This window comes from Chiloscyllium plagiosum, unplaced genomic scaffold (assembly GCF_037043375.1).
Source record: "Chiloscyllium plagiosum isolate Xiang-an unplaced genomic scaffold, Cpla_swu_hap1 HiC_scaffold_29, whole genome shotgun sequence".
NCBI classification, from domain to species: Eukaryota; Metazoa; Chordata; class Chondrichthyes; order Orectolobiformes; family Hemiscylliidae; genus Chiloscyllium; species Chiloscyllium plagiosum.
The window spans coordinates 39,368,247-39,395,887 of NW_028270167.1; the positions used below are offsets into that span (position 1 = coordinate 39,368,247).

The following is a 27,641-nucleotide window of genomic DNA, read 5'->3' on the forward strand; positions in this document are numbered from 1 at the left end:
TGCAAGGAGATGCCAACAGCGTGCCTTCAATTCCCGCACTGGCTGAAGGACTCTCTCAACCTCTCCCCTTACCTGAGGTGCACTGACCCTCAGGTTAAACCACCACCAGTCATGTCTCTCAATTGAGAGAACAGCCTTATAGTCTTGTAAGGCTGTGGTGACTTTGCCTTTTCACTTTTGAAGAATTGTTCTTGAATATGGAAGAATAACCCTAATGGGAAATGAAAATCATTCTGAACACAAATCTTTCAATGTGATAGGGAAAATCATTGGTTGATTTGGGAGGGGCAAGGTGTGATGCTGAATTGACAGTATTGTCAATAAATCACCCATTATCAGTTTGATGCATTGTCACTTGGTAAAGGCGTAGCATTGGTATTGGATCTGAATGCAACATTACCCAAAAGAAAGAATCAAAGATTTTCTGAACCCCAGACTGTTGCAATGTTGACACTGGGATATTCCTGCTACTTATTCCGTGAGAGACCTGAATGAGCATCTTATTGAAACTTAATGTTTCTTTTTTTGGCTGAAGCTACAGGGTCAAACAGTCAATCTTTAATTCCATAATGACTGATCTCCTCCAACTAGCTGGACAATGGTTTGATGCTGTCAGCTAGATTAACTCCTACATGAGATTCTGGACTTTAAAGTCCAGCAGCATAGCATCTACTCTGCCATCCTAATGCTCCAGGATATTGGCTGCACTATGTGTGCAACTTAAAGAGAATGAGCTGTGAAAATGCAGTGTACTTCAGATAAGACATGGGATGGGTATCCCTCAAAAGTCTGAAGAGTCAATTGACTGCCTAAAACCCAGTTACAGATGGATATAATAACATTAAATTGTCACTCCATCACTGCTTGGGAAATGGAGATCTCACAAGTTGCAATCCAATCAGAATCATCCCAGCTTTGACTTGCCTTGGTTTCCTTCTGAATATTTTCAATGGTCTCCTTCCTAAGAGTTGGTACGATACTGTCTGCATTTTGTGCTTGTGAACTTCTGGCTTTAACCAATGTAAGTAGAGCCCCCTGCAAAATGTAGTCTGAAATAAGGAGAACAAATAGTGACTCAGTCCCACGCTGACGGTTGTTAATGCTCCCCCATAACTTCATCAACTTGTTGTAGGTATAGCTGTATACCACAATGATCGAGAGAAACATCCCACATTTGTTAAGTAGTCTGTGTATTGGGTGTGCATTAGACATGGACAAGGAATGCTGCTCAGATGGTCTCACCTTGAGACAGATAAAGAGAGATGTCGACAGCACAGAAACAGAAATGCTGCAGATTTATTCTGCTTTGAGTAGTTTCATAGTAATTGGTATTTCCAAAAACAGCCTAGATATTGAGCGGCAGTAAGCTATTCAATCAGATGAACCATCGCATCAGAGTCCACCTATTTCCTCACTCTGAGGCTGCAGATATGTTCTTTCCTATAGAATAACTGAGGTGGCTACAAGTTCAGACACTGGAATCCTATTTAAGTTTTCCCTTGATCCTCCCCTCATCCCATAAACACATTGGCACAGATTATTACAGCCTGTTCCCAAATGCGATCACCTAATTCAGCATCAGTGGGGATCAGAAATGGAACTCCTGCCGACCAGCAGAGCTACTGTTGTTCAATCACACATAGTGCCAGCACTTACAAAGCATTTGTTGCAATATGAGTCACAATTATTTCATTTATTTTATTGTCTGGATAGTTCCCATTCTTTTATGTATAGGACATATAGCGTCTAGCTGAAGTTCTTCTGTAAGGTGCTTATTGTTTCTGGGGACAGATATTGCTAAACAGAAGTATGGAAAGACATACACGCACACACGCACACAGTTCTTGCAATATATGCATCAAAATTTCAATCTTGTGTGTCCAAGGGATTTTATACAACTCTCAAAGATGAAGCCCTTTGATCTCAATTCATTGAGGACAACCAGCAGCTCCCTACTGTCCGGGGGGATGGTACAGTGGTGCGTGTGGAAACAGAGCCTGCAATGTATCAGAGCATGACCTGCAGCCTGTCTCTGACTCAGTTACAAGGGCCAAGTCATCCTGGGTCAGCCACTGCAAGGGTTTTGCCCTCAATCACATTTGATTACACTGAAGCTACTGTTCTTTTTTTCGCTGAAGGGATGGTGTTAGTTTGGGGAGTGAGTTTGTCCCATGGGGTGAGTTTGTGCTTCATACTCTGAGACTGAACAAAGACTCTTTAAGCTGGAGACGGCAGACCAGGTCTTACTTATTATCAGAAAACAATAATCATTCTTTTTGAAAGGATTGAATTGCAAGGAAATATTTAGTGCTTAGCCTGCCTGCCTCCAGCCTCATCAGTCCCACGCCTACAGGCTCTGTTTAACTGTGCTGCTTTATGGTTGATGTGTCCTCTTTCCATTGTGGAACTTGGAGTTCCTGTGATTTGAGGGTTCAGAAATAACACTTGGGTTATTGAGAAACATGCTGAATGTTTGTTGCAAAGGTTGTGATCGTTTCAAGACTCAATCAGTGTAAAGTTCATGGGAGTCCGATCAGCCTGGGTGACGAGACTGATAACACTTGCCATATTGTTTGACATGTGTGAACTGGAACAGAACTGACTGCAAACTCTGTAAGAGGAAACAGTTGGGCATGTTGTTCCTGTCAGCTGGAGTCTTTGCAAAATATACTGTGAAGCTTCTTAAGTAATTTCTAGTGCACAGCAGGAAATCTGTGAGGGAAATAATTTCAAACATCTTTTGTATCAAATCCTTTAATCTAAAGTGCTGTAAATATTCAGGAAACAGATTGTTTGAATATGGCTGTCATTTCCAACCAACTTACCAAGCTTCAGATTGTTAACAGAAAGATCCCAACTCTGTTTACTTAGTTAACGTCACAAGTTCCAGCTCTGTTCACTCTCATTATCACATAGCGACATGACACTGTCCACTCACGGTAACATCTAACACACCACTCTGCCCACTCCTACCAATACCCGGATCTCCACCAGAGCTACTTCCAGTCAAATCAGAGATTGCGATCTGCCCAATCCTAGTGACAGTTCAAACTCCATTCAGTCCTGGACATTTTGTGAAAAAGGATTAGTTTTTTTCAGAGGGGAAGAATGAAATGAATTCTGCTTTTCATCCAACAGCCTCAGATAGAGAAAATGTAATTCATAGGGCTGTGTTTTGGGCCAAGATTCTGGTTTGTGTCTGAAATCGATTGCACTCTGCTGTGAAGATGTCCCTGTGTGGTATCTTACCTAGAAAATGTCAAAACCTTTGACCACAACACTGACATCTAGTACCTTTCTGGCCAAAAGGCTGCCAGCAAACTGAATTCTGTGGAACAGATCATCCAAATTTTCTGGTGACTGTTTGGTACTGATGTGTTACTACTGAAGGAGACTATTCCTTAATGACAGTATTTTGAGGACTCATTACAACTGTAATGGATATGGCTGTGACTCCTGATGTTCTTAGTCATGACAGTCCAGCTGATATGAAAAATGGACATGCCTGTAACTCCAGATGTTTCTCAGACAGGACTGGCCCTTCAGATGTTTACTGCAGTGGACAATGTGAACATTGCAATCAAACCAATTCTATTGTGTTGAAATGTTGTGACAAGAAACATGCATGAGCTTGTAATTTGAGTTTCTGTTGAGGTCATCATTAAGATCTTTGATCTGATGAGATTTTCCTAAGTACTCGGAACAAATGTTTTGTGTCCAGCTGTTGAACTGTCATAAAGGAAAGGGATCAGTGAAGGACCTCCTCTCTCTGATATAGCCTGAATGACTCCATTCCCAGGCACGACAGCAGAACTCATTATAGTCCAGAATATCTGTGTTCTTGATGTGTAATTATGTTGAAGTCAGTGATCTGCTTTGCTTCGAGGGTGGATGGTGACCAACAGCTGTACAATGTAGACTGACTCCATATCTGGATGTGTTCTTTGTGAGTGAGAAGATTGATCGATGTAAGTCTGGCTGACGTACACTCAAACTCAAGCTTGTAATACTGCTACACTAGGAAGCAGTATCCTTGCTGATGCTGATGGATTAGTGAGACGTTTAGGAGTGAGAGGAATTGCTCTATGTATCTTTAGTTCTCTGGTTTTAAAAAGAAATTGCTATTAAAAGCAAGTTTATTATGTAGACGTTGACCAGCTTTAGAGAGAGATCTTGTTTGAAGAAGTTTAAAATTAAGCATTCTTCTTGTCAGACAAATATTTTCATTTTCTTAATCCCCTCTCTCCCCTTCTCTCTTCTTGATCCCTTACTCTTCCCTCAGTCTCCCCTATCTCTCCCCCCTTCCTCCCTCTTCACCCTTTCTTTCCTCCTCCAACATCCAAATGGGCGGCACGGTGGCACAGTGGTTAGCACTGCTGCCTCGCAGCGCCAGAGACCCGGGTTCAATTCCCGCCTCAGGTGACTGACTGTGTGGAGTTTGCACGTTCTCCCCGTGTCTGCGTGGGTTTCCTCCGGGTGCTCCGGTTTCCTCCCACAGTCAAAAGATGTGCAGGTCAGGTGAATTGGCCATGCTAAATTGCCCGTAGTGTTAGGTAAGGGGTAAATGTAGGGGTATGGGTGGGTTACGCTTCGGCGGGTCGGTGTGGACTTGTTGGGCCGAAGGGCCTGTTTCCACACTGTAAAGTAATCTAATCTAATCTAATCTTTTCTCTATCTTCCTCCTCTATCCCCATCTAACTCTTTTTCTTCCCCCTCTCACCCTCTCGTCGGTCCTATATTATCCCTACCTGTCTGTCCTCTTCCTCCCTCTCCTGTCCCTCTTCTGCTACTTTCTCTCCCTCACCCCTTCAATTCTGTCCCCCAATTGTACTATATCTCCATAATTTCAAAAGTCATGATTCAATATGACAAGGCAATGAGTTGTTGTGGGATCGGGCACCCTTGATTCATGCCACCCAGATTACCTTTCTGTTGCTTCCATTGGATGAACAGGTTTCCAGACTCATTGCCCTGTCTTCTGCTGCATCACCCAAGTGTGCAATATCTTGGGGCTTCTCTCCTGACAATGAACAGGTTGTAAAACTCAACCTTGTTTCAACTAGGTCACCCAGTCTTAGTGTTAACCTTGAGCCTGGATCCTTGCTTCTAAATAATGTTGATGCATTGAAAGAAGAGAGACGGTATTCAGTGAATATTGCTCCTCAATTTCTGTCAATTAAATGACAAAGTCAAATTGCCATTCAGAAGGTACATTCCTTTCAATGATGCCAACAAGGTTGTATGTCGAATCATTTTCTTATCAGACTTGGGATGTGGGCGTCACTGGCAAGGAGCATTTGCTCATGATCCCACACAGATTCACAGTCTGCTGATAAAGTGAGCTATGTTTATTTTTTCAGTGACTGATTCCGGAGAGAATCTGCATTTTATGATCTCCTAGCACTTCTGGTCTTGTGGGTTTCTTTTGGTTTCATCTCCACCTCCTCCAATCTTTCACCCAGTGCAGCACCTCCTGGCCTTGTCTCCTGCTAATCATCTCTCTTCTTCCCCTTTGTCTGCTCTCCATCCATATCACTCTTCCTTTACTCTTCTGCCCTGTCCATTGTCCTCTAGCAAGCTGGCATCTAATTTGATCTCTTTCAGAACTGCTCCCTTTACAGTGGGCTTGAAACTCTTTGCTGGTTAATGTTTCTTTCCAGCTGTTAATACTTGCTAGCAGAAGAGGGGCTCAATATGGTCTGTCATTTCTATCCATAGCAACTCACTAAGTGAATATACCAACAGAGCAGTGTAATGGTGATTGGCAGTTCAAGTGCAAATCAATGCTAGGACTTTTATCTATTGAGGAAAGGATAGTGAAGTGGGAATTCTAATTAACAGTACATTGTTTTAGAATAATTAATTAGCAGAATTTAGAATTTATTGTGCCTCACCTATAGTGCTGCAACAGGCTGAAATACAGCTTTTGAAAGAAGAAATGTATTAACCATGAGCTTAAACTTGGCCCATCTGCTTATTTTGTCTCTGCCCCACATTGATAGTAATTCCCAGATGGGAAGCGCACAGGGAGTAGCAAATTATTTATCTGCAGTCTTGATTAGCTTCCAAGCATTATATAACTGACTACATCATATGTAAATTGATTAGATTAGATTCCCTACAGTGTGGAAACAGGCCCTTCGGCCCAACAAGTCCACACCGACCCTCAGAAGAGCAACCCATTCAGACCCATTCCACTAACACTATGGGCAATTTAGCATGGCCAATTCACCTAAACTTCACATCTTTGGACTGTGGGAGGAAACCCACACAGACACAGAGAGAACGTGCAAATCCACACAGACAGTTGCTTGAGGCGGGAATTGAACCTGCGTCTCTAGCACTGTGAGGCAGCTGTGCTAGCCACTGAGCCATTGTGCCGCCCAAGCAAGATCCCACTGGAACAGGTCAGCTGCATGAAAGCACAAAGTACTGGAAATGCTCAGCAGCTCTGACAGTACCTGTGCAGAGAGAAGCAGAGTTAATGTTTCAAGTTGATTGTGACTCTTTTTCAGAATCTGTGGAATTTTGCTTTTATTGAAGTGGTGGCTGCATTATAAGCGGCATTAGTGTGGGTGACTAAATCACCGGAGTTAATTCAGAGTGCCTCAGTTCTGACTTGCATTCTATTTTCACAGCCCTAGTTTCAGGCATTACTGGTGGGCGTTTTGTGTTCATGAAGGCTGGAGCATATTGTCTCTTGCCGAATTCTGCGAAGACCAAGGATTTGTCAGCTTCCATTAAATTACTATATCTTTCCACTCTTATCATTCCTGCGTAATACCTTGCTGCTTCTTTCTATTCCATGTTTCCGCGCTGCTCCTGATCCTGGTCTCCTCATCCATTTTTGAAAGGTCTGTGTACATAAATCAGCTTTTGTTAATTGAGCTGCCATGTATAATCTCTGGCGCTCCAGATCTGAGTACCAAAAGGTATGTATCACATCAGCATGAGTAATTCTATGACTTGCCACCAATGAATGTAAAACTAATCACAAGGAGAATGCTGCTTAGAAAAGGTATGAGAGGGCAAAGGACACTCACTGAATTCTTTCCGTTCACCACTCTGTGAGAGATTGGTTTAAGGTAGTGAAGGGATGCTGTTAACAGACATTGCAAAATGACAATGAAAACAAGAAATACTTATGATTTGGAGATGCTGGTGTTGGACTGGGGTGTACAAAGTTAAAAATCACACAACACCAGGTTATAGTCCAACAGGTTTAATTGGAAGCACACTAGCTTTCGGTACCACCTGATGAAGGAGCGTCGCTCCGAAAGCTAGTGTGCTTCCAATTAAACCTGGTGTTGTGTGATTTTTAAAGAAATACTTAGAAAGACTCAGCAGGTTAGAGAGAGAGAGGAAGAGTGCTCATGTCTCTCAAGAGCTTCTGCCTGACCTGTTGAGAGCTTTTATTTTACCTTTCTAGTACCTGTAGTGTTTCACTTTTGTTTCATTATTAGGTGAAAGGAGGACTTTGGAGTTAACACAGAAGTCTAGGCTGTCCAATGATTCCACAGTCACTTGTATTTAAAGGTGCTGTGTGTGTGAATTGGAGAATTGATGGACTGTTCACAGCCAATGATAACTCAGAATGCAGATGTTTGTTTTTAGTCCTTCCCACAATTGAAACCTCACGTCCAAAAAGGTGGTGTTGGCGATGGATTTTTCAGGCATGTCCTATATCCAAATAACATGTCACCCAACTATATGTTCATCCATTGAGAGATCCAGAAGTATGTGCGATGACTGCTGGATGTTGAGTTTTTGTATAACAGACATTCTTTTTTTTTTCTAAACTCCTTTTAGACCTGGAATGTGGAGATATACCATTACTGACACCCAGCAGCAACAAAATGATGTCTCAAGCCCTCAAGGACACATTTAGTGAATTCACAAGAGTACAGCAAAGACTGGGAATTCCAAAAGGTAAACACTACAATTTACTGCAACTGAGCTCCTTATCTACTGGTTTCATCTTGGATATCCTTCAGCCAAATGCTGGTGTGACCTGGAGGAATTGACGTTTCATTGTCAGAGAGGCTTATTTCCCTCTTTTTGTTTGTTAATATTCCATTTATTTGTACATTTGACCTCAAAAAATGGCATCCATCTCTTCCAAAATTGAACTGCATGAGGAACACCTCACTTTTCAAATTCATCAGGGGCATTTCTTAAATAATGCTCACACATTTCCAAAATAAATGTCAATGAAAATCATTTGAGTGTAGTAAATCATCCATGGATGCACCATTTGTTTAAATTCAGTCCTGTTTGGATTTGACAATGGCGTTTGTTAATTTTGGATTTGAATGAAAAGTTTGAGCAAACATTGGTTCTATATTTCGATTTAGCAAAGTGATTCAGTGGAAAGGGGTAAAGTTGCATGTGGGCTGATGGTAAATGATGAAACCAATTATGCTCTGATCTTCTACCGTTTCTGACTTTAGTGATGTCGGTGACGAAATGAACTCTAAGTATCGCATTTTGGAATTTTTATTTTTTGGTTTCCCTTTCATGCTGACGGTGACCAATTTTGATCAATTTTATATAAATGTCCTAGCTCCAAAATTAAAATAACAATCAATTGAACAAGCCAGTGTCTACTTTGAATTATATGAGCCACTTTCACCCTCATGTAGTCCAATCTTTGGCTAGAGAGTTAGTTTGGATGAATGTGAGCTAATAGTGACTACACACTCACCCTTTCCCCAATCACCCCATCCAGTCAGAGTCTGTCAATATTTTTATAAACTAAAGAATTTGATGAAAATGAAAAAAATGCACTTTAAAAAAAAACTGATAGTTTTTTTCTGACTCACACGTGGCAGTGTCCAAGAGGTTTTGCTTTAATTCTTGAAACTTCCAGGTCAGTCCTGGAAAGTCTGCACCTCTACCCTTAATAGAATCTTTCATGAAACCTTCTGCTATTGCGTGACTCAGTAGAGCTGCATTGTGGCCCTTCCTGTATTTTGAAAATCGCAGCAATTCTTATCAGATACAGAAATGCCACACATTTGTTATGTTTCCCTGCAGACCCACGAGAATGGATGGATGAGCATGTGACTCACTGGTTAGCCTGGGCTGTCAATGAATTCAGTTTGAAGAATGTAGATTTCCACCAGTTGCGAATGAATGGAGCCACTCTGTGTGCCCTGGGCAGGGACAGCTTTCTGGAGTTGGCCCCTGACTTTGTGGGTGACATCCTGTGGGAACATCTTGAGCAGCTTCAGAAAGGTAAGCCACAGGCTCATGGCATTAACCTTTCCCTCCTTAGTATTGGATCATGCCCATGGGATGTTTAACAGCTCTCTGAGTTAAATGTTAGAAAAGTGCAGCATTAGTTCTAATGAAGTGTATTGCATGTCAATTTGACACTGTGATGAAAACCCTTCACCAACTTACCTTGCAGTATCCCACTAAGATTTTTCGAGCTACAGTGACATAGTGCTGCAAGTCTGTGTGTTAGCTGGCCATAAAGCACGGGGGAGTGCATTGTATTGGTAATGGTCAAGAAAACCCATTGTCATTAAACGGTACTGTTGATGGTGAGGAGTGCATAATCTGTCATGATATTTTTCTCAGGTCCCATTTGACCAGTATCTTTCTTAAAAGACAAATCTATTATATTTAAGAGGGTGTTCGTATGTTAAGACTTTGCTGTATGTTTCTTGCATTTGATTTTTCAAAAACTTCTAATTTCCCTTTTCATACCTGACTGCTGCTTTGGTTGCAGGACAGTGGGAGTGTGGCCTATTCCAATGACAAACACTAAACTCACTTTTCCAGCAACTTCTGTTTTTATTTCTGATTTACAACATCCACAGTTCTTTTGGTTTTTACTACATTCACTCTACTGGTGATATCCAGCAGGACAGTGTATGTGAAAATGGTCTTTTTCAGGGAGCAGTAAAGGTTTTTAAAGGTTTGACAAAGAGAATGGATAATCAAGATTAATTTGTGTAACTGTAAACATGAAACACATGTGCAACATTGATACATATCAACTTGTATGCACACAAAATACATTCACTCAATATACACTTCTTGAACTGCTACATGCCAATTGATATGGCAGGTTCTATAAAGACCATGTGAAAGCAACTTTGGGATCTGGGCAGCAGTGTAACCTTATTCACACTTCTGTATTCTTCTACCACATTGTCTCAGGTTGTGATGTAGCTCACTTCAGTCTTTAGCCTTGCTGAACATCCAACACAAAGGGAGATTGGGGAATGTGAATTCAGCTCATAGCAGACTGTCTCACAGCTTGGAAGTGCCCCTGATTCAGTGTGAATACGTCAGAAGTGCAAAGTATGTCATGTAGTACATCACAGATACGCAAAGGGAAAACAATTGGCAACAAATTTAAATTGATAAATGTCACTCACAAAGTACAAGATGACTGATATGGCACTTGTATGCAAAGTGGTGCACTTGAAGTTTGCACATCAAAGATCAAGATTTACACTGTATCTAACCCCATGCTGTCCCGACCTAAGAATGTTTGATGAGTACAGTAAAGAGGGAATGTTACTCTGAGTCTGACCCCCATGCTGTACTTGCCCTGGAAGTATTGGATGAGGATGGTGTAGAGGAGGCTTTCCTTGTCATTAAGCCACATTGTATCTGACTGGGATTTGAATGTCTAAATTGCAAAGTGCCCCATTGTACATCTCGAGCATCTTCAAGATCGTCTCAACTTGATTAATATGTTAAGAGGCTGTGTTTTTTTTTAAAAGAACGTTGTTTGCTGATTGTTAAATTTCATTTCTGCCAGAATGCCAAGAAGACATCAAGCCCTACGTGGTAAATGGTGTGGTTTCCGGTTATTCTGAAAACAGTCTCTTCTCTGCCTATCCCATAGGTGAGTTAGAGCTTAACCTCAAGAAGAATTAGCCCAGAGTTATCAGCACTAGGAATGAGTGAACTGCCTTAAGAATACAAAGCTTCCTCCCATTTGTGTTCATTGTACTTGTGTCCAGATTTGGATGTGGGGTGAAGGTCAGATGTAGATGTGGGTGTGAGGTGCTTGCAATGTCATTCAGGAAGGGTGGGATTCAGGAGCGGTGTAATTCAGGAGCGATATAAATTGTGAGCAGTTTGCATAATTTGGTACAAATTTGAGCCGGTGTGAATCGAGAGGCTACTTTGAAGATACCAATTCTTCTCCCATTTAATGCTCGCAGCTTGCAATTGTGATTCTACTTCTCTGAGTCTGTTTGTCTGCTGTGCATTAATTTCAATCTTTCTCCCAACAGGGTACGGCAGTGAACACGCACAATGTGTCCCTCCATCTGAATACTCTGATCCAGGATTTATTACAGAGTCCTACCAAACCCTGCATCCTATTAGTTCGGAGGAGCTGCTGTCTCTAAAGTATGAACCGGATTATCAGGCTGTGATAACCCGTGATGCTCCCGTGGAGTCACTGCAGACCGAGTATTACCTCAAACAGGAAGTGGTGTCGCCTGACAATATGTGCGTGGGCCGTATTAGCCGAGGTATGTTGTGACTATGGGCCAGCGAAGTAAGGGTTCAGATGGCCAGGAGTGCAATGGCTAATTCTATGGAACTGTAGTTTCCTAGAGGAGTGGCTGGACTTCATCAGGTTTGCTGACTCTCAAAGATTATCTCAGAATCTTCAGGAATTGAAGTTTCATGTTTTCGCCACAGTTGAGAGCAAGGCCTATGAGAAAAAATAACTATAGAAGCAGAAAAAAAAAATTGTGATTTTCTTCTCTTTTACATTTCCAAATTTAAGCTTGAATTCAACTGTCTGCAACCTTCATATAACATTTGGTTCTGAGGTGATTTTCCAACCTTATATAAAAACAAAATAGAAAATCTGAAACTGAACAAGACATTAAATCTATTTCTCTCTCCAAAGATATACTGCCAGATCTGCCAATCTCCAACACTCTTTGTCGCTTTTCCAGCCTCATATTCCTGCTGCCATCTATACGAGTGTTACCACCTCTGTAACATTGCTTGACTTTACTTTTAGTTCATCTGCTGCTGAAATCCTCATCAATACTTCTGTAACATCCAGACCTGACTATTCCCATACACTGCTGTTTGGTCTTTCACCTTTCTACTCACTGTAACCTTAAAGTCATTCAATACTCTGCTGCCTTTGTCTCAACTCACAAGTTGCATTTCCTTATCTAACTCACTGCTTGCCCTTTATGACACTTTTATTCAAGCTTACCTCTTTGATCAAACTTTGGTTATAGAACATAGAACAGTACAGCACAGAACAGGCCCTTCAGCCCACCATGTTGTGCCGACCACTGATCCTCATGTATGCACCCTCAAATTTATGTGACCATGTGTATGTCCAGTAGTCTCTTAAATGTCCCCAATGACCTTGCTTCCACAACTGCTGCTGGCAACGCATTCCATGCTCTCACAACTCTCTGTGTAAAGAACTCACCTCTGACATCCCCTCTATACTTTCCACCAACCAGCTTAAAACTATGATCCCTCGTGTTAGTCATTTCTGCCCTTGGAAATAGTCTCTGGCTATCGACTCTATCTATGCCTCTCATTATCTTGTATACCTCAATTAGGTCCCCTCTCCCTCCTCTTTTTCTACAATGAATAAAGTCCGAGCTCAGTCAACCTCTCTTCATAAGATAAGCCCTCCAGTCCAGGCAGCATCCTGGTAAACCTCCTCTGAACCCTCTCCAAAGCATCCACATCTTTCCTATAATAGGGCGACCAGAACTGGATGCAGTATTCCAAGTACGATCTAACCAAAGTTTTATAGAGCTGCAACAAGATCTCACGACTCTTAAACTCAATCCCCCTGTTAATGAAAGCCAAAACACCATATGCTTTCTTAACAACCCTGTCCACTTGGGTGGCCATTTTAAGGGATCTATGTACCTGCACACCAAGATCCCTCTGTTCCTCCACACTGCCAAGAATCCTATCCTTAATCCTGTACTCAGCTTTCAAATTTGAACTTCCAAAATGCATCACCTTGCATTTATCCAGGTTGAACTTCATCTGCCACCTCTCAGCCCATCTCTGCATCCTGTCAATGTCCCGCTGCAGCCTACAACAGCCCTCTATACTGTCAACGACATCTCCAACCTTTGTGTCGTCTGCAAACATGCTGACCCATCCTTCAATCCCCTCATCCAAGTCATTAATAAAAATTACAAACAATGGAGGCCCAAGGACAGAGTCCTGTGGAACACCACTCACCACAGACTTCCAGGCAGAATATCTTACCTAATATCTCCTTTTATGGCCCAGTGTCACTCATTTTATAATGCTCATTTCATAAATGCTCTTTATGCTTAAATCACTATTTAAATCTAATGTTTTGTTGAATTATATTAATATTTAAAGAGTAAAGCTGTTTGTAGAGTCAGGATCACAGAATGAAAGGATTGTTATGGCGCAGAAGAATTTGGTCTCTAACTCATTAAATGAGCATCTTTATCAAACGCCAATCTCCTAGTCTTTCTCTCATACCCTTGGATGTTATTTTAGCCAAATAATCATCCAATGACCTTTTGAGTGCGTCGATTGAACTTGCCTCCATCACATTCCCAGGCAGTGCATTCCATACCCTCCTTATCACTGAGTAAATTAGACTTTCTTCACTATAGCCTTGCTTCTTTCGCAGATCAGTTTCAATTTATTTCCATTCTTGTTCCTTGTGCAAGCGAAAACAGTTTCTCCCAAACTATTCTGTCCAGCCCACTCATGATGTTGAAAGCCTCTATCAAATCTCCTCTTAGCCTTCTCTCTCCAAGGTTAATAGTCCAAAGTTCTTCAATCTATCCTCATAACTAAAGTTCCTCATTCCTGAAACCATTCTTGTAAATCACTTATATACTCTCACCAATGCAATCACATCCTTCTGACAATGTGGCACCTGCAACTCTACACAACACTCCAGCTGAGGTTTAACAAGTGTCTTGTACAAGTTCAACATCACCTCCTTGCTCTTGCACTCCCTTCCCCCAATTAATAAAACCAAGGATAATTGCTTACTATTCTACCTGCCTATCCTGCCTTTCCTGATGAAGGGCGCCTGCCTGAAACGTGGATTTTCCTGCTCCCTGGATGCTGCCTGACCTGCTGTGCATTTCTAGCACCACTGTGCACATATACATCCAGGCCCCTCTGCTCCTGTACCCTCTTCAGAATTGTGCCATCTATATTGTCTTCAATGTTATGATGAGTTCAGTTGGGTAAAGTGAACTTGTTCTTTCTAACTGGTCATGCTAGACCTAAAGTACAAGGTCAGGGCTGTTCTACATTGTTGGTCATGTGATGGATCCCCCAGAAAGATATCCAGCTGAAGCTGACATTTGCCACCTGTAGGATATCCCTAGATTCATGTATTGATTAAGAATGGAATTGATGTTTGCTGCTGAGATTCAGTAAACTCTGCGAATGATCTCTTGGGTTGAAAAGATGACCCAGATTAATGGATGTGGTAAAACAATGAGAGGCTGAGGCAGTAAGTACAGCTGGAGACTGGCTGTGGAAATTAGTGCCTCGATAACACTTGAGTGTGACACTGTGCTCTATGACTAATTCTTCCTTGCAACAGGATTGTTCCTGTGATACTAGAGAGTGATACCAATCTCGAAGGCCTTGTGCCAGGCTACATTTTTCATTCTTGCTGATCAGCATGTCTTTTACTTGCCACTTCAATGTTTTTTGCTTAAGTTGAAAGGTCGTGCTGACAACTGGGAAGAATTATAGCCGTAAGCAGACAGAGGCCACTATGAACTCAGTGAGAATAGTTGCTTGGTTCTGACTGGATACTTTGGAGTTCTTATCAGAGACTGTGAGGGAATGTGTCAACTGACTCTTGTGAAACAGCTAAGTTATGGAGCCTGAATATTAGATGAATAATCGCTGTGGTGACTATTTCTGCAGAACAAGTCACTACTGGAAACGTTGACTTCATGGTGCCTTGTCAAAAAAAATGGATGCCATTAAAATCATGATATATAGATATTATCTAGTACCTCCAGTGTCCTATGCATGCTTCACTGTGTTTTAAAAGGAACAGGAGTAAACCATTTAACCCTTGAATTAGTTACAACACTGTTGTTATCAATCAAACTGCCTTGCCTCTGTAACCCTGAATTCCCCATCTCTAACAATAATAGATCAACTCCAGCAAGAGATTCTCAATTCACCCTCTGCTCATCATTTTTGAGGGAAAACAGTTACAAATTTCCACAGTCCTTTCCGTGAAGAAAGTGCTTCCTGATACCCTGGACTCAATTCCCCAACACCAGTTGGACTTCCAAATTCAATAATTTTAAAACATTTTGGATCTTAAATTGCCTTTGAGTTACCAATTCACTGGCCAACGAAAAGTTTCCTTTTTCCGATTTATCATATCAACATTTCCAATAATATAAAGATTTCAAACAGATCTGTGAATCTCCTTAATTTCTCCTGAAAAGAGGCTCAATTTCTCAGGTTTCTTCTCATACAAAAGTCTTTCATTGTAATATCATTGTGGTGAACATCTTCCGTGCCATGACCATGATATTTGTCCAAATATAAATCACCGTAAGAACTGACAAGTTGAACCAAATAAATACTTAACATGTAGTCTCACAGGATGTGTTATCAACACAGTTGTGACCCGCACCAGTATAGTGCAGCTTTCAGTTTAAGCTCAAGATTTCCGACTCCAATGTGAAGCAGTGTGAAAACTGCCATCACAAGGGAAATCCCCTTCAATCTAAAATCTTTGTTTTTAGTTGGAAGAGGAGATTTGCACCTGCAGACACTCAAACTATCTGGTGACCACCCATTTTCTTATTTTTCCTTTAGGTAAACTCGGTGGCCAAGATTCCTTTGAGAGTGTTGATAGTTTTGACAGTTGTGACCGCTTGACACAGTCCTGGAGCAGCCAGTCCTCTTTCAACAGCCTCCAGCGAGTGCCCTCCTATGATGGTTTTGAGTCTGAGGAGTACTCCAGCAATTTGCCCAATCACAAGCCCAAAGGGACATTCAAAGATTACGTGCGAGAACGAACTGATCTAAATAAGGACAAGCCGGTAATTCCTGCTGCTGCTCTGGCTGGATATACAGGTAACCCCTGACCTCATCACCTCGGGTCTCTATACTGTAGGTTGTTAAGACAAACAAACAAAGATCTGGATAGTTTGATCAATTTACCAACAACTTGTTTGAGATGGTGGTTCAGGAAAATCTCCTGCTTTATGTGTGAAAGTGGAAGTCAATGTCTGTTTTTCGCAAATTCACAAATAAAGATTTGCATTCACCTAGCACATTTCACATCCTTAGGACACACCTAGGCACCATGTGAAATGTAATCACTTTTGAATGTAGGGTGTGCAGCAGTTGGTTTGTGTGCAACAATTTCCCATAATCAGCAATGAGGTCATGAACAGATCAGGGAATTTCAGTGTGATGGTTGGCCAGAATTCCCTTCCATTTCTTCCAATAATAATCATACTTTAAGGGAAGACAGGTTTAACGTTATCTTCAAATGATGGCACCTCCACTTGTGTTACGCTCTCTCGGAACTGCAATAACGGATTGGTTAGTCTTGACATTGAGCTCAAGCCTCTGGAATAGGACTTTAAATCTATGATTCAGAGGTGACAGTGCTACCGGTGAGTCAATGTTAACATTGGTAAAGTTGAGGAGCTGGTCGTGGAAACAGGGTGAAAAAGAATGATGCGGTTGGTTTCTTCAAGAAGTTAGATAGAATATTGGATAATCCAGACATGTGGCTCACAGATGGGCCTTTGGCGTCTCACCCTTTTTTTAAAAAAGACATGTGATGTGGTTGCCACTGGCTAGACCAGCATTTATTGCCTATCCCTATGTGCCCAGAGGCTGTGTGTCTGGAGTCTCATGTAGGCCAGACTAAGTAAGGGTGGCCGATTTTCTTCCCTGAAGGACATTACTGAACCAGCTAGGTTTTTATGACATTTTAGTAGTTCCATGGCTGTATCCACATATTAGATTGTCGATTTTATTGAATTCAAGATCAGAGTAAAGGCAAGATCAGCTGGGAAATGAAGTTTTCTAACCCTGTGTCCAACTCACCAGCCTGTCAACTTCTAAAAAAAACGTCACTGGACCCAATACGTTAACTCTGATTTCTGTCCACAGATGCTGCCAGACCTGCTGAGCTTTTCCAGCAATTTCTGTTTTTGAGCTTGTCTGCTTTGTGTGAGCAATAAGAACCTTCTCTCTTCCTGCTGTTATGATCTAACAGAACTATACTGGGGCTTGAAGAATGTATGTGTGGGGAAGGTGGGAGACAACTGACACACAGCTTTTGGCCCAGCTTGGAAAAACCAAGAATGAAAAAGCCTGTATCTGAGCTGAGTGCTCATTTGGGCTGAAGGTAAAAGTGGGAATAGCAAGTTAATTCACTGGCAAGGCTGATATTTATTTCCGTCCCTAGCTGCTCTGAGAAAGGGGTGCTGGTGGGTCTACTTGAATCACTTGTAAGAGGTTTGGCACAGTTGTGTGGCCTCTTCAAAGCCCAATTAGAGTCAACCACACTAGTGTGGGACAGGAGAAGTGTATAGGCTGGGTAAGAATGGCAGGCTTCCTTTCCAAAAGAATGTTAATTGACAAACTTTTACGTTCACTTTTACTTTCACTCGTATACTTTGAACCAATGTTTGAAACTGCCAATGGCAGGATTTGAGTTTCCCTTCTTAGGATAACTGATCTAATAATGTAACCTCTTTTTCATTGATATAAAGCACCCGCAAAATAGCATGCAACTGAAAACTAAACCATACATTTACAAATAATAGTGTCGGAATGTAATGTGTGGTTTATAATTGGTTCGTCCCTGCCTTGAAAAATTCTTGAACTGATTATTTTGAACAGAAAAATGGTTTCTCCTTTTACTCTCCTGATTTTATGATTTAACTTTTACCTTAGGCTCTGAAACATGCTGTGTAATTCTTTTGATGGTTTGAAATTAAACACATGTTGAAGATTTAATGTACATCTTGGCTCTTGGTGATAAGTGCTTGTTATTTGATCTTCTGTGGTTAGCGCCATGGTGAGGAGAGATGAGAGATTAGAGATGAGGAGAAAGCAGAGGTCTTGTTGTGACCCTGTGTATCTCCAAGTACCAAAGACTACAGTCACGTTTTGATTTGGATTTTCCTGGTCTAGTTTAGCACATCATATATTTTATTACTTTAGCAGATGTATTGCAAAGAAATAATTAAAGCAAAGTTTGTTATTGCTCCTCCTTTGGTTGCCATGGAAACCCCAATACTTTGGTAGAAGTAGGTCAGCTTGTGGGGACTGATAAAATCACTCGGTAAAGTGTTTTTTTAATAAGGAAGTCAAAGACACAGAATTGCAGTTTGCTTTGGAAATTGCATCAGGCTGAACCTTTACTCTTCATGAGGTGTTCACGAACTGTTAAATGCTACATTTACCTATTTTCGTACTTTTGTACTTTCCGTATTCACCGAACATGTCTGCAGGCTCCATCTCAGTTTACACACTTTCTGATTGAGTACGCAACTTATGTTCAAGGACATACACAGGATCAGTTATCAGCTTGTTCCTAATGTTGAGTGGACTATAATGAGGAGCAACATGATTATAATAGCTCTGGCTGTAAGAAGCTTGAGTTAAATAAAATTAGGACATTGTTAATCAATTTAGGATGGTCATAAATTAGCAATTACTCTCAAAAGAGACCAGAAAATGGTTGATGTGGAGCAAGGTGAGGTTACACCAGTACTATAGTGTGCTGCTGTTGGACTGTGGTTAAGCCACATTATTGGGTCCAAGTGTGGGTTTGGGTTGATACTGATGTGTTGAATCTGGAAGTAACTAGCAGTCAGAAGTGTAACAAGAGTTCCAGCTGATTCCCTTTGTTAGAAGAGCCATCTATTCCACTTGGAAAAATGTACAAAAATGATAGCCTGACTGCATGCACGACAAGCATTGAGACACTTTCACAATGAATGATACCAAAGGCAATTACATGCTTCACTTTGTTACAAACAGTCACAGATCTTATCTGTAATAAAACGGAGCCCAGTATTGTCACGGATGAGTCAGAGACCAAGAGCCTGGCTTCAGAGTTTGTAGTAATGTAACAGATATATTTTAGGTTTGGAGACTTTTACTTTTGACTGATTTCCTTTCTCATGATCAGAATTATGATGGGCAACCATTTGCTGGAGTTCAGGCTGAAGACTCTTTTTCACTTCATTTGTTAGCCCGTTTGGTGACTGCAGCACTTGACCCAGGATAGTTGCAGTCTTGAGCAGCCAGCTAATCTCAACAGCAATGAGAAAACTGCAATTGATTTTCAGCTGAAGAAGTGGGGAAAAGAAGTACAGAATTTTCACTTCTATCCAGTCAGCATGTGTGGATATAGTCCAATGCCAACGTTAAGCTCAAATGAAATTCATTCTACCAGTCTCAGTGTTATTACGAATATAGTTTGAATTGTATTATTGAATATGTCAAAAGCTATTGTTTGAGATGGGAGGGAAGCAAACAGGTGTAGGAAAGTTGCTGCCTTCAGGCCTTTGTTTGCCTGATTGGTTTTATTAAATGCTGGTTGGAGGATTAAGGGCGATCCCAGTGAGCAAGGGGCAAGGATGGGGATTGCATGACAGGGTATGTGCCACATTGCAACATTTTATTTGTTTTAATTGTTTTAGGCAGATGGGTGTTTGCCAGAATGAGTGAACAGGACCACATTGAATTGTGTTTATGTTGGAACTGGTCTTAAAAGGTGATTCTAGAAGAGACAGTGAAGATGGGCGATATGGTGGCTCAGTGGTTAGCACTAAAGCTTCACAGTACCAGGGACTTGGGTTCAGTTCCAGCCTCCGGCAACTGTCTGTGTGGAGTTTGTACATTCTCCCTGTGTCTGTGTGGGTTTCCTTTGGGTGCTCTGGTCTCCTCCCACAATCCAAAGATGTGCAGGTCAGGTGAATTGGTCATGCTCAATTGCCTGTTGTGTTAAGTTTATTAGTCGGGTAAATATAGGGTATGGGGATGGGTCTGGGTGGGTTACTTTTCAGAGGGTCGGTGTGGATTTGTTGGGCCTAAGGGCCTATTTCCATACTGTAGGAAATCACAGGCGGCACGGTGGCACAGTGGTTAGCAATGCTGCCTCACAGCGCCAGAGACCTGGGTTCAATTCCCACCTCAGGCGACTGACTGTGTGGAGTTTGCACATTCTCCCTGTGTCTGCGTGGGTTTCCTCTGGGTGCTCCGGTTTCCTCCCACAGTCCAAAGATGTGCAGGTCAGGTGACTTGGCCATGCTAAATTGCCCGTAGTGTTAGGTAAGGGGTAAATGTAGGGGTATGGGTGGGTTGCGCTTCAGCGGGTCGGTGTGGACTTGTTGGGCCGAAGGGCCTGTTTCCACACTGTAAGTAATATATTCTAATCTAATCTAATCAGACAAGTGGGAAACAGTAACATAGCAGAGTTTTATTATGAATGATTTTAACTTTAACAAGTGAATGGCAGAACTGATTAGCAGAAATAGAAGGGAGCCTCACATTCTGTATCCAAAATGGTGGCCAACTTGTCCTTTTACCCTCCCTCGATACTGGGATTTCATGCTTTCACTCTGACCACTAGAATCTGATGCGAAATACTCCCAGTCATGTGCCATATTGAATTGGATAACTCTCTCCTTCCTGATGGCTGCTCATAAGATTCTCAACTCCAGGAGAATTGATGCCCAGTATTATATTAGATAATCTGCCACCAGTAGCCCCATAGTGCTCCCTCAGCTCCCCTTCCAACCATTGGTCACCTAACACATTGATTCTTATGCAGCTCACCTTCCTACGCCAACTATAACACAAATAGACTCCTCATTGTCACTCTTGACTATTAAATAACACCTTTCCAACATTTTATGTTGGTTGAGCAAGAAAGTTTGAAGAATAATTTTACTTTGATTTTTCCTTCTAGTTGTTCTTCAAAGAGTCTTGTTGATTAATCTCCAGAAACTTTAGGCTCTGGTCAAGTCCTGGAGGCTGGGGAACCTGAGATCAAAGGTGTGCTGGACATACCGAAAGACAGAGGTGTCGTAGGGTTGTTGTGAAGAGGTTATTTTTCCTGGCTGAGGAATAAAGAACATGAGGAGAAAGTGAGGACTGCAGATGCTGGAGATCAGGGTTGAAAATGTGTTGCTGGAAACGTGTTTCTCCAGTTTCCTCATTTCCCCTCCCCCCACCTTGTCTCAGTCAAATCCCTTGAACTCAGCACCGCCTTCCTATCCTAACCTGCAATCTTCTTCCTGACCTCTCCGCCCCCACCCCCACTCCGGCCTATCACCCTCACCTTGACCTCCTTCCACCTATTGCATTTCCAACGCCCCTCCCCCAAGTCCCTCCTCCCTACCTTTTATCTTAGCCTGCTGGACACAGTTTCCTCATTCCTGAAGAAGGGCTCATGCCCGAAATGTCGATTCCCCTCCTCCTTGGATGCTGCCTGACCTGCTGCGCTTTTCCAGCAACACATTTTCAGCAATAAAGAACATGAGGTCACATTCTCTGATTAAAGGGTCATCCATTTCGGATGGAAGAAGAAGAAATTTCTTCACTCAAAGTGTTTTCAATTTTTGATATTCTGCATCCCAGAGAGCTGTCTATGCTCAGTTATTGAATATATGCAAGACTAAGGTAATAGATCTTTTGGGTTTTAAAAGGTAAGGATAACGTAGGAATGTCAACACATGAACCTACAAACAAGAAACAACAAGTCAGCAACTTAGCCCTTTGAGCCTGTTCTGTCATGCAATAAGATTTTGGCTGGCCTGATTTTAACCTCAACTTTCCTGCATATCCCTGATAATGTTTCATCCCATGGGAGTCAAGAGTCTCTCTAGCCTGGCCTTAAAAATATTTAAAGACTCTGTATCCTCTGTCTTCTGAGGAAGGAAATTCCAAAAACTCTCACTTTTCTGAGAGAAAAATGTTTACTCCTCTGTGTCGTAAATGGGTGACCCCTTTTTTTTAACCTATGACCTCTAGTTCTGTATTCTTATAGAAGAGGAAAGATCCTTTTGACACCCACCTGGTCAAGTCCCCTTAGGACCTCATATGTTTCAATTCAGTCACCTCTGACTTTTCTAAACTCCAGAAGATGCAGGTCTAGCCTGAATGGCCTTTCCTCTTAAGCTACTCCAATTGTTCCAGGTATTAGTCTAGTAAACCTAGTAAAATGTGGAGTTGAGGTAGATCAGCCATGATCTTATTGATAGCTGTCTCTCTCTCTCTTTCTCCCCAACAGTCATGAAATAGAAAAGTGAGTGCACTGCTCAAGGAGTAGTCACTCAATAAGATATTGCCAATTTTTAGATTAGATTTCCTCCAATGTGGAAACAGGCCATTTGGCCCAACAAGTCCACAGGAACCTACTTTCACCCTTTTCACTCTGACCTTACACTATTGATGCACCTTACACTATTGATAATTTAGCATGGCCAATTCACCTGACCTGCACATCTTCAGATTGTGGGAGGAAACCAAAGCACCCAGAGGAAACCCATGCAGAGAATGTGCAAGCTCCACATAACGTCACCCTAGGCTGGAATCAAGCCCAGGTCCCTGGCACTGTGAAGTAGCAGTGCTAACCACTGAACCACTGTGCTGCCTGAAAAGTTTAGTGGATGTTAAAGTTGAGTTTGGGGAATTGTACCACCTAGAAGGGAGCTGAGTTGAGACCAAGCGGAACATGTTTTCAGAAGTATTCCAACAGCCAGTGGAGAGTGTCAAAACTTTCATTCCATCAGTCTGTATTAGAGTCAGACCTGGGTCTGAAGGTGAGACCTCAGGATCTATTTTCTAAGAAATGTATTTTTGAGCTGGCACCAACCATCATTACCTGACAGATAGTCTCTTAGAATCCCTACAGTGTGGAAGCAAGCCACTCGACCCTCCAAAGAGCATCCCACTCTATCTTACATTTCCCATGGCTAATACACTTAGCCTACACATCCCTGAACATTATAGGCAATTTCCCATTGCTAATCCACCTAACCTGCACATCTTTGTGAAACTGGAGCACCTGAAGAAAACCCATGCAGAGACGGGTAGAATGTGCAAATTCCACACAGACAGGCATGCAAAGTTGGAATTGAACCAGGTCCCTGGTGATGTGAAGCAGCCACTGTGCTGAACCATGCAAGTTCATTCAAATTGAATTAAACTTGGATATGTATTCTTTATTTTGAACATTAGTTTCCAGTTTATTTTGCTGGATCTGTTAATGCATTCATGCATACCTATGTGTGCATTATGTATGCCTGTGTGTGTTCGTGTGCAAGTATTGAAAAGATAGCAAGCAGAGTTGTTCACATTTAAACTCCCTTCAGTCTTGTGAACAATCCTTATCTTAACTACATGCAGCACAGTGCTTCTCCACTTTGAATCATGGCTGGTGGAGAGGGTTTCCTTTCGCAGGAGGGTACTGTACTGGAGTATATCTCAAGTACAGGAGTGCAACTGGGAGCTTACATTCTGAGGCTTAGAGAGACAGAGAGCATTGACACTTGTGTAATATCTAAAGGTCAGCAATATAAGATTGATATTACCAAAAATAGACATCTCAGAAAAAAAGGTCATTATCCAGGGAATGGTGGGAGAGTGAAAGTTAATACCACCAAGTGTGTTTGCGGCAGATAGCATAGAAACATTTAAGGAGAAGCTAGATAAAAGAGTAATGTATAATAGTGATAGAATTAGATGAAGGAGGATGGGAGGAGAAGTGTAAATGTCAGTGGAATGGTAAAGGTGGATGCTTGTTTCTGTGCTACCTACTCTGTATCGTTCAACGTAACCTAATTTCAATTTGCTCAACTGCATTGGGGCTGTGACTAAAATGAGGGATTTGTGCTTGCTGAAGTGTAAATAGGCTACCCGCAAGAACTTCATGCAAAGGACTGTTTGGTCTTGCAGCATGGTGCACGCCCACACAGTCACGTGTATTAGCTGCCCACCATGTCTCAGATGTGGTGCTGCCCTTGTTCTAGCAAGGCCTATACAGGAGCTCAGAGTGCCCCTATGTATATTGTCAAACGTTTAACCACACCATCAGCATAGAGCGCAGTGTGTGCTGCTCAACTGCACTGATCCACTCTGCACCATTTGAATGTGAAAGTATTTCACAATGATGCTATCGTACCATATACAGTTTCTGTTTCAAATATATCACAGTGTCTGATTCTAGCTGTGTGTTGCACAGGTGGAGATCAGCACGCTGCTTGTTCATCCTTCCAACTGATCAATGAAACAGTGCTGTGAATATGTTGAAGTTCAACTGCCTCAGCCTTATCAGATTTGTGCTCATAGGATGTCTAAACACAACTTGTGCAATTTTTATCAGATGGGAGAAGATCTAAGGTCGATGCTATCCTTTGCAGAGGTAGATAACATTTTGGAAAGGCAAGATATCCTGTTGGATATGGTCCAGGGGTTGAAGAAGAAGGGCTTATGTCCAAAACATCAACTCTCCTGCTCCTTGGATGCTGCCTGAACTCCTGTGCTTTTCCAGCGCCACACTTTTCAACTATGGTCCCCATACTCCATTAGGACTAGTAAGATGTCCTTTGGGAAGCAATGTGATTTTTAGAAAAGGTAAAGTTTCTTTGAGAGTTCTTAAAAGTAGACATGAATATATGCAGTGTTCAAATGTAGAACCATACTGTACCAAGAGTGTTCTAGGTAGGGCTCTACATGACGGTGCGTATTTTGATGTAGCGCAGTACAGAACATTGATTGGTCTGAAAAGAGGTAGTAAGTGCAGTGACTATTCCTATATGGTGCTACACTGCACAGAATTTTCTTCACACCCATACAGTTTTGTGGATATTGGGCCTTATTACACTGTAATATGGCATCAAATAGCATCTGTTGTCAGTTAGACATGCACTGAAATGTTGAGGTGTTAAAAATGTTTCAGTGACAAATTGCATAAAGGGAGGTTAATAATGATGCAGTAAGTAAAGTGCTATGTAACTAATCACATTGAAGGGTTGTGATATTTAACAGCTTGAGTGTAAATTACAGTCGGTGAATTCAATATCAAATGAAGTATAGAAAGTAAACGAGGGAAAGAGCAATTAGAGCTATAAAACAGAGAAGATAAAGTTATTTCATATTTGAGATTTTAATAATAATAATCTCAGCAACTAAAACTCAAAAGAATGAATCTCTTCACATGTAAAAGTAATTTTCAGTGCCAGAAATGTTGTCCGGCAGATTTGAGGCTTATTGCATTATTAAAAGGGGATGTTGAGTGAATAAATTGAGAGTGAATTTTCTGCAGTGGATTTGGTTTTTACTGATTGTGGAAGCAATTATTTCAATGTGAAGTATAATTTTTCAAAAGTTAATGCTGGGGTACTGTAACTCAGACAGAAAATATGAATTTCATGTTTAATCATGCTTTTGCTATCATTAACGTTACTATCATTTGTCAATAACACAGGTTGTCACTAACTCCTTCCTTATTTCCACACATCACATGATATTTTGCCCTGCCTGTATACAAGTTTGCAACAAAGCACAGAAATGAAATATAAATTCAACCCTCATATCCTGCAGTGATTGACTGGTGAGCCATTACTTAAAGATTTAGCTGCTCACTCCCGGAATAAAGTTGTTTTCTGTTCAGCTCAGGAGTAAGAAGAGAAGAGAAAGTATCTTTCCACGGTCCTGAGTCTGAATATGAAGATTTCTCTCGCTGTATATACATGAGCTATGAAAGTGTTTGGGGAAATGTTTGTTTCTGGACAAACTTGGGGCAGTGTATGAAGGTGTGCTGGGTGTTAACTCCTGAAACATTCCGAATTGTTTAAACATGACATGATACTGTCACCCCGGCTTTCACATGGGGCTGCAAGAAACTCTCAGATTTCTCATTTAAATATGCTCAGAGGCAATTCATTCAGAATTTAAGCTTGTATTCTGGATTTAACACCCAGTGCATAGCCTTCCTAAACAATGTGAAATTTGCCAAGGTCAACAAGGTGCAAACATAGCAGAGATTCTGTGAAATTAAAGACTTTAAAGATTGAAGCAGCTATTGCTTGTGCTCACAGGATTTGTTTTGAAGAGTTGCTTTCACTTCTTTGTGGATGATTTCCAACATTTTGGAAGTCATTCAACTTTTTTGAACTTCTTTCACCTTGTTCTATGCCTCTCTGGTGCCAGTCTTCAGTACAGCATGGGAACAATTTATGAAGCCATACCATAGACCTCTGTTGAGGAGCTAGCAAAACCAGTAGCAGCTACCTTCTCCACAAATACATGCTGCTACACAGAACAGGATGGACTGTTACTTCAGTCTGGGGATGGACCCAGTGCATTAGTTTGTAGGAGACAACACGTTCAGTACAGCATGTGCTAATCTGGGGCAGCCACTAATAGATTGGCCCAGGGTGACCTACCCTTTATATCTTTCCTGAATGTAGGGTCATACCTCCAATCGATTGGAAGTCTTGTTTTTTGCTACCTTTTAGTTTCCTCCTCCTACATAAACTTTAAACACTTCCTGATTTTGCAACAGGCCCATAGTTTAACCAAAGAACAATTCAACCAAAGAATGATGCTTTCACTTTTTGGACTCTTTTTTGAACTTTCTATGTATTTTGGCTTCTTTATTTGAGACTATTCTTATGCCTAAATCTTAGCTTCATGCCACTTTTGACAACATACCACAGATATTAAATCGAACACTGTTCTGCAAATGAATTTTGCTCTTCCTCTGTGCTGTGGTATTTTGGGATAAGCCTGAAATTTTGAGTACGATTAATGACAGACTTTATTACAAGTTTTAGTTGACAAAATAATTTACAATAATTATGATGAAGTACAATGCAAATAATTTTAAAAACACCACAATAAATAATATCACAATACAGCAAACTTTTTATTAAGCAGCCCCTATGGGACCAAGGATGTACCAGTTGATCGAATCAAGTTGATTCCAGCTGATCAATAGGTCCACATAATCAATGTGAAAACGCGCACTCAGTAATAGAAATGTAACACATGGGTATTCACATTACTGTTATACTTTATTTACAGCATAAGTCACTTAAGTAATAATGCATCTTTGCCTTAAATAAAACTTTTAACTTGCACCCTCAGCTGACTATTCGGATATTGGAGAGATTGAGATAATGTAATAAACTTTGTGGAATTTGAGGTATATAATTTTTACTGATTTATCAAGAGCGCTGGTTGAAAGAAAGTTTGCTGTATATATTCTCCATTATCTGCAGGACTGTAATAGCTTCTTGGAGCAATGATATTATTAAAATGCTTAGCAATCTGTATGAATGGTTGAACAGAATTTCAATAGTCGCCAAACTTGAGAGGATTGGATTACAACCGAAATTGGATCTTGTTAGTTTGTTTTTACAAAAGCTTTCATAGCATCAACAATTAAGACAGATCCACTCACCACTTATAAAAGTCTTTTGAAGTGCATTGTTTTCCAAAGCAAGTCTGCTGTAGATACTTCAAAAGGGTGGTGATAATCTAACAACTCAGATTTTCAGTTTCTGAAATTGTGTTCTAATTTATTTCAAAAGAGTCAGATTTCTTCAAGAATGAATTATCTCTATTTTCTTGGATTTCTTGCATTA

The 27,641-nt window shown here is 41.2% G+C and overlaps 1 protein-coding gene across 3 annotated transcripts in view; it reads left to right on the plus strand.

Annotated features, from left to right (window-relative positions):
- Positions 1–27,641, plus strand: part of ets1 (ETS proto-oncogene 1, transcription factor) — a 105,070-nt gene that overhangs the window by 60,791 nt on the left and 16,638 nt on the right. For 2 of the 3 annotated variants that reach the window (XM_043676925.2, XM_043676926.2), the window contains 5 exons: positions 7,810–7,929; positions 9,037–9,237; positions 10,781–10,867; positions 11,262–11,504; positions 15,826–16,086. In XM_043676925.2, coding sequence (XP_043532860.1) covers positions 7,810–7,929; positions 9,037–9,237; positions 10,781–10,867; positions 11,262–11,504; positions 15,826–16,086 — 912 coding nt within the window. The remainder of the gene's footprint in view (positions 1–7,809; positions 7,930–9,036; positions 9,238–10,780; positions 10,868–11,261; positions 11,505–15,825; positions 16,087–27,641) is intronic. The other variant, XM_043676927.2, reaches the window with a different exon arrangement.